The sequence below is a fragment of the Colossoma macropomum genome, unplaced genomic scaffold (assembly GCF_904425465.1).
Source record: "Colossoma macropomum unplaced genomic scaffold, Colossoma_macropomum, whole genome shotgun sequence".
NCBI lineage: Eukaryota > Metazoa > Chordata > Actinopteri > Characiformes > Serrasalmidae > Colossoma > Colossoma macropomum.
Window position 1 is genome coordinate 23078285 of NW_023494803.1, and position 12247 is coordinate 23090531.

The following is a 12247-nucleotide window of genomic DNA, read 5'->3' on the forward strand; positions in this document are numbered from 1 at the left end:
GTACATTTAAAGAGGAAAGCAACCCTGCTAAAAAAGACCATTAAAACCATTAGGATTAAAACCTAATGGATTAGCTTTCTAATGGGAATTGGCTTGTTTACCACCAGAGACCACCAGTTTCCTGTAGGACATCTTTAAATCACATTAGGAAACCATCAAATGCATCTGAAATCAGTCGGAGGTCACCTATTAGGCCACAAAAAGCCCAAACACATTGCAAAACCACCAAGAACCGACAGAAACACTTACAGGAGAACTTTTTTCCAAATTTCAACATAATTAAATGGTTAAGATGTAAACAAAGTTATTCAGAGTGGTTTGGTGTAAAATGCTTTGTTCTAGAAAAACGTACAGAGTCAGAATTGTTCACAGCAATGGTGATAGGAACCAAATGTCCACCTCTGAAAGCTCCCTCACAGAAGGTTATTACATGACATGGTTATGAGTACTCAGTGTGCTGTCTGCGACAATGAGTGTGTTTGCGTGCACTCAATAATCTGATCATAATCAGATTTCTGCAGTTATCTGATTATTCAAATGGTCATGTAAACAGCATACTCTGATTTCTTAGAGTATGGTCTAGAAATCTGATTAAGAAATCTGATAAAGAGAGCTGGTTTTTAGCTCAGTTATCAGATTTCTCAGTGCATGTAAACTCTTACCCGGATTTCTTTCAGATTTCTCAGTCTGCGCATATGTGAAACAGACTGCGGTACCGTAAATAAGCAAACAGCGTTGTTGCGAGACAGCAGCAAAACACTTTTGGAGTGACGCTGAAACCAACTACATGCTTGATGAAATGAAGAATTTAAATATTCTTCATCTTCTAGTACGATGAAGATGTATGTGCATATTTTCAGGCAAAGTTCAGGATGTTAAGCCGCAGCATGAACTTTAAGTTTTACATTGTGTTTATATCACGTTTCCTCTGTGAGTTTATTGGCCCGTTGCAAAGCAGAAATCCGATCACTGTCTGACTCATGTAGACCTGGAGTTTTCACATTACTCAAGTGCATGTAAACACATTGATTGGATTACTGACAAAATCTGATTTTCTGCAGTTATCAGATTATTAAGTGCATTTAAACGCACTCACTGTTTTACGGTAGTTTTGTGATAATGCTTTGGCCTAAAACATATTATAATCTATTTATTTTAATCTATTCATGGTGGATACATGAGGGGTCTTCTAAGGCAAAATAGTCCCCACAGAAAAAGGTTTACTGGTTTAAAATAGATTTGTGTGGTAGACATTTCAGCCCCTGGTTCCTATCACCACCACTGTAAAGGAATCGGAGTCGGTAAGTTTCACTACAAATTAACTATTTCACATCAAATCACTCTGAACGTTTTATGCATTATGTATGAATTATGCAGACATTTCGAAAAATCAGTGGAATTCCCCTTTAATGGCTTCTATGTTGTTGTTTTTTTCAGCAGGAAACGTCAATGATCTCCAAAGGCCTCTTCAAAGAAATGGCTAGAACATGTTCAAAACTCTGGGGTGTGATTTAAAGCCAAAAACAGGGAACAGGTTGGTTTAGAATAAAAAAAATCACAAAAATGACACAAAAAAGACAGATTACAGAAAATGAAATAGGGATGGCAGAAATAAATCCTTTAAATAAATAATAATAAAAAAGCAAGACAAAAAGTAAACAAAGAAGAAGAGTTATGAGGCATTCAAAAGGTCAACATAAATCTGAACTGTTTCTAGACACTAATCACTGTTTTGGGGACGAGCAGGAGAACTCTGATGCAACTTCCGGGCTCGTGTTGTGGGGGGGCGGGTAGAAGGGGCAGTAAGTGGGGTTTGGCTAGAGTTCGGGGGGCATGGCTACCGGCGTCATTTGATCCTGCCTCTGGCTCTTTAAAGGAATGAAGGATGAACTTAGTGAATGGGGACCAGGAACTGTGTTCTGTGGACGAGAGAACATTAAACGAGCGCGAGCGAGAATGAGCGCCTCGCAGCAGCAGGTCGCGTTCAGAAAGCAGCGCGAGTGAGAGTGAAAGGGTGAGAAAGTGAAGGAGCTCGGAGGTCTCAGCCCTGCAGCCGCGATGTGATGATGTGCCGGCTGGAGAAGCGGAGCGAGAGCGAATAGAGAAAGGACAGTCGTAAGGTAGGTAACGCTAAATCAGTGTTTTCACTCCACATGACTGCAGACACGACGAGGTCGGAGGAGTAATGACGCGTGTCTGCAGAGTTTGCTATGTTACAACACACAGTGTTTAGTGCTTTTGTATGGACTTCGCTTTTTTTAGCCACGAAGTTCGGAGAGCGAAGGGGCAGGCAGCAGACTGTAGCTTTAGCTGGGATGAGCTGATTAGTCAGACTGTGTGTGGAGGAGCTCAGCTTGTGTGGGGCACACACCTGTGTGGAGTGACCGTTTTTGGACAAAATGAATGGCAGGAATGGCAGGAGCCGCAGTGGAAGAGCTGCTCCATCCTTGCGCATGCATGCACCCTTCAGACAGTGTGTTAAAGAGGTGAGAGGGTCTTGCATTCAGGAATAAGGCTGTTGTTTTCAGAGTAATTGTGGAAAGAATTGTCCCTTTGGTCTCTCTCGTGGTCGCTTGTCCAATCCTTGCTCAAGGAAAGTTAAGCTTTAGCAACTCTGTGTATGGTTATGTCAGTGTCACTAAACAGAAAAAAAGAACTGTTGGTCATTTGACCAACAGTTGGACAATGACCCTTTGGTCATTTTTCTGCTCACTTGTCCAATCCTACTCTTTTTTTTATATACTGTACAGTCATGCCAATGATTATTGCAGGGAGAGAGAGTTGTTCCCCTTGGTCATCTTTGTGGTCACTTACCCAGCTTTGCTTGAGTAAAGAAAGCTTTAGAGAATATATGCTCATGTCATGGTCAGTTGTCTTAGGGAGAAAAAATTCGCCCTTTTTGTCTTCTGTGGTCATTTGTCCAGTCCTACTAGCCTTGAGTAAAGAAGGCTTTAGAAACTCTTTGTACAGAGCGTGTGCTGTGGTCACTTGTTGTGGGGAGAGAGAATTTTTCCCCTTTGGTTTCTTTCATGGTCACTTGTCCAGTCCTATGTGCCTTGAGTAAGGAAGGCTTTAGAAGCTCTTTATACAGAGTGCATGCTGTGGACACTTTTGCTTGGAGAAAGAATTGTTCTCCTTTGCTCTTTTTTATGGCCACTTGTCCAGCCTTACTGGCCTTGAGTAAGACACTCTTTATACAGAGTGTATGCTCATGCAAGTCTTTCACACACTAGCATGTTCTTTAGCATGTTTAACCGTGTGGACGGACCTGCTTTATTGAGCTTGCTCACTGCTTAACCTCGGTGACCCCAGAGTGTGGCCACTCATTCATGGAGAGGACGCCTGGACTTTTCCTTTGCGTCGTGCCCAAACCCAGCCTTGCGTTTCACCACAGCAACCGAGGAAATTCAAGGGAAATGTTTCTGTGACTCGTTCAGGGTCCAGCATCAAAGCGTGTGCTAAATCATAACTTGTTTCATGTACACATCACATAGACATCACATGCCAGTACTCTTTTTGCTGGCTTCCCAAAATGAGGTGATGTGGCTCTTGGAGGTTTTATTGTGTGTTAGTACACACACATACACGCACACACACAAACACACGCACACCATCACATGCTGTTTGAAGCTTGAGTGGGTCCCTGTCCCTCACAAGCACCCAGGATGTGTGTGTGTGTGTGTGTGTGTGTGTGCTAGGACTGCATGGTAAAGACATACTACATTGCAATTAGGAAGGAGTCTGAATCCTCAAATATTTGAATAGGCATAAAAGTCATAAATCAAAATCAAATAGTAAATTAGTATTTTGTATGTTTTGCATTCTTGTACTGAAGAAGCATGAGATGTCTGAACTCTATACTCCTCTAGAGGGCAGTGTAGAACCTGCATCTTATGTATTGGTCAGAGTTTATTGTCTTTTTAGTCCAAAGAATGAAGCATAGAAAGACTACTGCAGCCGGCTAAAGGCTGTTGCATACTGTACAAGAAATGCTGTGCAACAGATAGTACAGAGTGCAGCTATACCACATATATAACATCACAGAAAAAGTGCCAGTAAACAGTTCATTTTACACTCTATTTGTGTATATTTAACGGAATCAAATTTACAAACATAAGCATTAAAGATAAGATCACTAAATTTATATTGAAACGTTTCTCTGTGTAGATTTCTGCAATAGATTAGTGCTCAGGGTCTGGGTTTAGTATAATACAGTAATAGTAAGATGCTGAATAGGGTCACACGCTTTTTCTGGGTGGCTGGGGGGTATTATTTGAATATATTTTCCTAATAATGTCTTACAAGTTGATTATCCAATCTGCCTGAGGTTGCAGTTGCTGCTACATATTGCCATTGTTTGGGTCATGTGAATGCACTGATTTGTCAAAACACCCACAAAAACACTAAAAAATCTGTCATTGGTTATAGCGCTCATTTGCATATTGCAGTCCTCTGTGATGTCAGTATAGCCAACGTAACATTAACAATTAACAAACAAAATATTGTGCAGCCCCTCTGTGTGGTGTTTGCATGTGTTGGTCAGTGCTGAAAATGTTTACATCTCAGCACCCTGGAATGTCTTGGGCTATATTTACTACTTCAACTGATAATGAGGGTGGCCACTTTACAGTAGTCTGTTATTAGCTTGTGCATGGTGCTTCCTTTAGAGCAGAGGAGGAGAAGAAGGAGAGAAAAGACAGAGCAGAGAAGAGGGGATGCAGGAGAGACAAAGCCAAAAGGATTTCAGGAGCCTCCATGCATCATCTGCAGCTGTTCACCACTCAGATACACCATGATGGACTGTAGTGTGCAGTTGTGCTAGCACTAAGTGTATTTTAGCCTGCAACATATGTTCATTTTCCAGAAATATGAAAATCCCAAGGCTGAAGGTGCTCTGTTGTACTGTATTCAGTGATGCATTTAAGGTGTAAATCTCAGACCTGGAATTTGAAATATGGTCTTTTATAGTTCCACATTTCTAATACCTAAGCAGTCAGTCTTATCTGTGTCAGTGAGCCAATAAACATGCTCGTTCTAAAATGTGATTGGCTGTCTAAATTACATCCTGTACACTTACTATTATCATCAGCACTTCTTAAGTGCTGCATGCTGCACCTTTGGTTATTCTGCAGTCTGTTGTGGTCAGTAAATACTCACTTCCAGCACCTCATGCAAATACAAATGATTTTGTTTGTTGAATATTTATTAGTATGAATGCAATCAGCAGCAGTGTTTCTGAACACCCTCCGCACAGTCTTCAAAATCCAACGCTGCTAGATGCTAATGCAAATTTTGGAACAGATTTTTTTGGTAACCCTTTCATCTCTATTTTTGTTGTTTCATAGTTTTACATAATTTGAACACACCAGCTGCCCTTTACATCGTGTGAGTTGCTTGATTACTAAGTCAAAATAGGTCCAAAATGTCTAGGCAAAACTACTTATATTTCCATTATAAGTTAATAACCTTTTATTTGGTTTTACTTCTTATGTAAAGTTACCATTTTGGAGATATGAGGTTTGTTCTGACAGTGATGCTTATACAGTGTTGTTTTATTTTATTTTATTTTTTGCAAAAAGTATAACTCTGTATTTAAAAGAAGGTATCGAGGTCAAGATATTGATTTTGAAAACTGTTAATGATCCCCAGCTCTAATTATGATTCTTTAATGAACTATTCAGTGTATCGTGAAATCGTAACTTTTACCATGATTAGATTTGATTCATATATTGTGGTATGATTCAGAATTATTCAGCATATTTTTAAAATTTGAAAACAGCATTAGAATATAACTTTGACAAAAATGCATATTTTGCATACTTCACTGACTATTGTAAATTATTACAATTTGTAATCAATTATTATAGCAATATTCCACAAGAAGCCATGGGTTACAGTGATTTTACTATGTTACTCCAACGCAAAGTGGGCAAAATAGAATGTGATAAAATACACAGGTGTTCAGTAAATAATTTAGTTCATTATTAAATGATAAACAATTCAGCTGCCAAGCAGTGTAGTTTGTTAACAGTAGGCTATGTTTGCAAAGCAATATAATGGTTATCCACGTGTACATGTCTGCTGATGCCAATTTCAGTACATAAACATGTATGAAATGTAGAAATTGGGCTTAACAGTGCAGTTAAATGAACAAAATGCAGATATTGTAGCACAATGTTGCCTAAACATTCTGCTGCACCAGATACAATAAATCTCAAATATCAGTTTGATATCAGTTAAATTGAAACGTCTATGCGATACCGATATTATTCCAGTATCATTGTGCATCTCTTATTCTAACATTCCATGTTCTCAGAGCAGACTGTCTGTTTAAGCTGCACGTGTCATGCCGACTACCTCAAGCCAAAAGAGAAAGGGCTACGGTTGAGTCTTTGTGCCATTGTTTTTGTGAACAGTTGCAAAGTTACGTGTACTTTACGGTTAGACAGCTCTCCAGTGCTAATGTTACGCAGTGGCCATAAATTGTGGCGCAGGCACCGAGTGGAAACTTTGCTGCTGACTGGAGAGACAGAAACAAAAGCAGTGAGACTTGGTTTCAGTGTGTGTGTGTGTGTGTGTGTGTGTGTGTGTGTGTGTGTGTGTGTGTGTGTGTGTGTGAGGCTCTTTTCAGTTCTCTCTGTGAGATATATGGGCTACACTGGAGTAGAGAGTTGGAGGGTTCACAGATTACATGCTGAAGCATGTAGTTCGGCTGTTTATGTGGAAGACGCACACATCACATGCTCACATGCACACACACACACACACACACAGACACCACATGCTGACCCAGATCCACACACGTTTTTTTCTGCTGATTTGAGTAATTGGGATGAAATGCCAAATTCTTAGGAAAGAGGTTGGATCTTGACGGGCAATCCGAAAAAACAACTACGGGGATTTCAAATGTCTGATAGGATGATATCACCTAATCATCTAATCACTTACATCATCACAGCTGCATGCTCACCAGAGAGTATGTGGTGTGTCTGTGTGTGTGTACAGTGGAAAAAGTAATGCATTCGGTTTAGGAACCTGAATCTGTTTAATCTTGGTCTTGTGGGCACACCATATACATATACAACGTATATCCTGTAAATAACTTTCCAATATCCATTCTTTCAATATAAATTACATTTTGGATCATGCGTACATAAGCAGTATGCTCAATCAGAAGGGTGATGTGGCTTATTCCACCCAGTTTTGCTTTAATAAAACTTTGTTCACCTGTGGACTCGTGCTTGAGTCAGAGAAACTTACAGAGCGAAAGCTAACAACAAAGCGAAAGCTCATCTGTGATGGTCTCTGCTTATCATCTGTCTGACTATCCGTATGTTCTTTCAAGTGGCTATGCACACATTCACTGGATGCACTTCAAGCTGTAGAGTGAACAAGAACCGTCTTTAAAACGTCACCATATAAAAGCTGAATAATGTTTTTAGCGAGTCATGGATACAGTGGAGATATCATCAGAACACTAAGATCACACCCAGATAGTTTTCAGATAGTTTTGTTAAATGTTTTATAAGTTATATTTTACTATATTTCTGCCTTGTTTTTTCATTCAGATTTTGCTGGATGTTTAATATAATTCTGAATAAAACACTTGTATTCCCCTGGACAAAATACAAATAAATTAAAAACTGTTTTGATATCTTGTTTGTGTGGAAGTGATAATTGACTCAAGTATGTTCACTGCATTGCTTTTTTGTGTGGGTATGTGTGCATGTAACTCCATGAGAATGAGAGCATGGAATAATAGAAGAGTTTCTGCCCAACTAAATGATACACCAGAGAGTTCTGTGTGTTTCTGCTTTGGACCTTAGTGACCCCCACACACCCTCTCACCTAGTTAGCTCACTCTCAGCTGCCTCACCAGAGAGTGGAGCGTGCCAGATGCATTAGGCCGTGACTTTTAAGGGGAAGATCAGATATTGGAAGCTTGCTGAAGTTCATGAATCAAAAGTAGTTGTATCAACCATAAAAGGTTATAGAAGCTTTGGTACATCTCTCACTACTGTATGCTTATCATTTGATTATAACAGTTTGATTACATGTAATAGAGCAGTACACATTCCTCCTAGAGTTTACAGGATGAATTGTCCAGCCTAAACCTTATTGTTGCTCCTTGCCCAAATGTTAAATGTCAGTTAAGTAGTAAAAATAACCTTGGTTTCTGCACTGTCCTCAAAGTGGCTACTCAGCAGTTTCTGTTTATTTCATGTGATTATAAAGCTTGAATGACAACTCTACCCTGTCTAGAAGACTAGGCCTGAAGACACTGCAGGCCAAAAAATGAGAAGAGAAATGAGCAGTGAAATATTTTGCAATCCACCCACAAATGTTTTTTTTCATAGTAACTGTTGCCAGGTTAGACAAACTTTACACACCACTGGCAAAATCCCATTCAACATAGTGAGAAATTGTAGCACACAGCTCAGTTCTGTCAAAATACGTACATTTAGGGTGCATGATTAGTTTGAAATTTGTTTTTTTTTTGTATGTGTGAAAGGTTTTGCTGGTGGCATAGATTGAGTTAACATCAGCATGGTGGCAAATTTATTGTTGTAGCTTCCAACCTTGCTGGTTTTGATTAGCTACAGCAATACATTCCAGCTTAGTAGCATAGCATTTTAAACTCAGAACTCAAAGTTATGTACCAGATCCAAATGCTAACTTAAATTCATTAGGTTCAGTAGTATTTTGCCAACGTTCTGTAAAGCTTCTTCAATATATTTGTGTGCAAAGCGTGGAAATGTCAAGTCTGTCTTTTAACACCTAGTTCAAACAAATATTGGTTTGCAGGAATGTACTTATACTCTAATGTTTAATATGGGACAAGCCTTTATGCTCTTTATTAATTATGGACCATTTCAGTGACTAGTTTTTAAATTATTTACAAACTCCTAATGTAACACACTTAATTCCATTCATCAAGCCTCCAGGAGCATCTGAGTGTGAGGATCAGGTGATTATGACTAGAACTGGAATAAATATTTGATAAAAAGATTGCTGTTCATTATCTTTTTGAAAAATGTTATGTTTACTTTTACAAAGTTAATGTTGTTTCCAAACTTCTGGCCTGTAGTCTAGATCCTTTGCTTGGATTTATATGGCCTGTGTGTTGCTGTGTTTGTGGACAGAGTGTAGGAGATGGGCAGACTTTTCAGAGAGCTTGTCATGTGTGTTTATTCTGTAGAGGTGAATCTGGAGGTCTCATTCATCCCTCTTCTGTTTACAGAGTGGAAGAAGCTCCCTGAGAGAGAGAGAGAGAGAGAGAGAGAGCTAAAGAGAGAGGGAGAGGATGAGTCACAGTCTTCAGCAGCAGGGTTCAGTGCTGCGCTGGAGGCCGGGTGGCCCCCATCATGAAATCCAGCTCTGGCTGTTTTGATGGAAACTCTGTTGTGCAGTTTTTGAGTTTAGTGTGTGCCTCAGCAGCATCTTTCTCCTTACAGTTGCAGAAAAAGCCATGCTAGGAAAAGATGTGGGGATTCTAAAAGAGGGATTGTATGGAGAGATCATCCTTTTCATTCAAAGGTGAAGATTTTTAACCCTTGTGTGTTGCCGTTATGGCTGACGACAATGAAAGCATGCTGAAATTTTACATTATTACTCACTCATACACTCTTAGCGAAATGGTTCTATGAATGGTTCTGTATATTACATATCTATATCAATAGTGATGTTTCAATGTTGGGGCCCCTTTTTGGTGCGATATTGATCTCTTTTCAAAAACATTCTATATAGAAGCTTCCCCAATCTGAAAAAAACTCTCATGATGCAAAGAACCTTTTAATCATGATGCAAAGAACCTTTTAATCTTGCAAAGGGTTCTTTGAGTGTTTATTGTTTATATAGAACCATTTTCTTTACTAAAGAACCCTTAAAGAACCATCTTTTTCACCATTTTTAAGAGCTAGATATTGTAAACAGTTGGAGAAAGGTTTGAATTCTAAATTTTAAATTAATATCCCATAATTAAAGAGGAGGTTTTATTGAGATTTAAGTGCACTTCTTTACTTTTTTGTTATGTTTTTATCAGTGTTCAAGACATTGAGAAGATGGAAGAATTGTGAGGCACAGACTCAAACCTGTCAATACAGGTGTAAAGTAATTAATTGTGTAATTAAAGGCCCATGTAACTATATATCATAGATTTTATTATATGTATTGGGTAATATATAATTACATAATGTAACCACATGAATATATAAAATGTAACAAAATGGCAGTTGTAATTTTAGACTTGTTAGTGTTAAATCAGAAAAAATTCTAGAAGATCCATTGACATTTGTTTGGGGAATCTGCCACCTTACCACATTCCTGTTTCCCACAGGACATGCTTGAATCTCTAACTCTAACTCTAGCGTGTGGGTGATCTTCTGTCCTCCCTGTGTTAAACAACAGCTCAGGGTGCAAAAGCCCTTGTCCCCTGGGGCATTAGAAAAGCTCTGCCAAGCGAGCTTCACAAGCAAATGGGTTATTTGCACCCCGCTGTTGTATTTGGCAGCACTGGTGGATGTGGGCTGAGCTAACAGAAGCGCCGGCTTCATCTGACCCTTCTTCCTGACCATGCAGGGCCGTGGCTCCGAAACCTCACGTCTTGGCTGTACAGAGAGCCTGTATGGAACTGGACGTTGAGTTTTGGTCAACGAGCAGAACCTGTTCTGTAATTTGCCAGAAGGGCTGTAGTTAGTAGGCTGCTAATTGCAGAGCGCCACATGGCACTGTTGTGGTGCTGTGCACTCCCTGAGCCTGCTGCTCCACCTCCAGCTCCTCTCCAACAGCCTGCTTTTATTGTCCGACAGAGGAACCATAACGCTTATGAAGTTATTGCTTTGGAATCAAAGAGGAGCATTTGACTGTGTTTGCTATGGACATATGAACTGGGTCTAGGACTGTTTTGAGGTTGTATTTAGTATCTTAACAGTGTCTCTTCTTACTTTCCACTGCTGTGTTAGAATATCATTATCTTTAATCATTTTTGCACTTGCAGGCCAGAATGTTGTTAATGCCATGTAGAATTTAGCTGCTGTTTGGAGTTGATTTAGATCCCCTGCATTCATTAATATGTTTTTTATATGGTTAACTTCTCTTGGATGGCTTGGTGTGAGTATAAAGACTGATATGTGTATCAGGTGTGTTATAGAGCAAAGTTCACATTTTTGCTTTTAAAACACTGGCTTTCTCCGAACATCCGAAACAAAAAATTGTGGGGCGCTGTGTGAGCGTAGTTTTGTAGACCACAAATTAGCCTGAACCTATCATGGTCCAGTATACTAAAATATGCTAATGAGAGGATCATGATGTGCCAGTAAGAAACTTGCTTACTGCTACATGCCTGTGCTAACAAAGCTTAACATAGCTTACTTCTTTGAGATGTTAGGACAGTGCAGTAAGCTGTTAGCTAAAATAAATAAATGTGGGTATTTAAAGTGGGTGGTGTGTCAAATGTGGTATGTAGTGCCATAGTTGAACTGTTCTAATAGCAGGCAGCATGCTAATACAGTAGCTTAGCATGCTACAGCTTCACATCGCAGTACAGGTTCATTCCTTCTCACTGAAGCTTCATTGATAAAGACTCAAATCTAAGCAGGTAAACTTATGTATTTGCATGTGAAGCTACTTTTGCTTCAGTATCCTCATTAGCACCAGAGCCTAGCGTTATCTTAGCGAGAAGGCCTAAATAGCTTTACGTACAGCCACACAGGTCCTTTCCATCTCATGAAGTTTCACTGATGCAAATGGAGAATAAAGGCTAAAATCTTTAGCAGGTAAACCTATGTTTTTGTTTGTGGGGCTGTTAGCTTAAGCTATTTTTAAATCTTATCCTTGATAGCACCAGAGGCTAACATTAGCCTAATGAGAAGGCTAAACTACCAGCAATTCTGGCTCACTGGTGTTGCAGTGGGGCTAGTTTAGAGGATAAAGCATCTGAGTGAAATCGAGTGACTGATGCCACAGTGACAGAAAGACGTTTTTCTGATTATTGACGTTAAAGTGGGAGTTTTATATCTGCTCCACCTTGTCTCATCTGTTTAGTCTGCAACATGGAGACAGAGTGCAGGGTAGTGGAGGGAGGGGTTGGGGTTTAGTAACAGGGTGGCAATGGGACATTTGCAATTAGTAATAGTTGTGCATATTCATACATCTTTGCATTCTTAGTGTTGAGATTAGGGATGCTCCTGTGCCATTTTTAGTAGTTTCTTGGCCTTGACAAAATACATACAAATATATAGTCATTTAA

General features: G+C 39.5%; 1 protein-coding gene across 1 annotated transcript in view; it reads left to right on the plus strand.

Annotated features, from left to right (window-relative positions):
- The first annotated feature begins 1832 nt into the window (after positions 1-1832).
- plekhh1 (pleckstrin homology domain containing, family H (with MyTH4 domain) member 1) overlaps positions 1833-12247 on the plus strand; it is a 51777-nt gene continuing 41362 nt past the window's right edge. The window contains 2 exon segments of the mRNA XM_036593382.1: positions 1833-2120; positions 9456-9537. Coding sequence (XP_036449275.1) covers positions 9510-9537 — 28 coding nt within the window. The 5' untranslated portion in view covers positions 1833-2120; positions 9456-9509.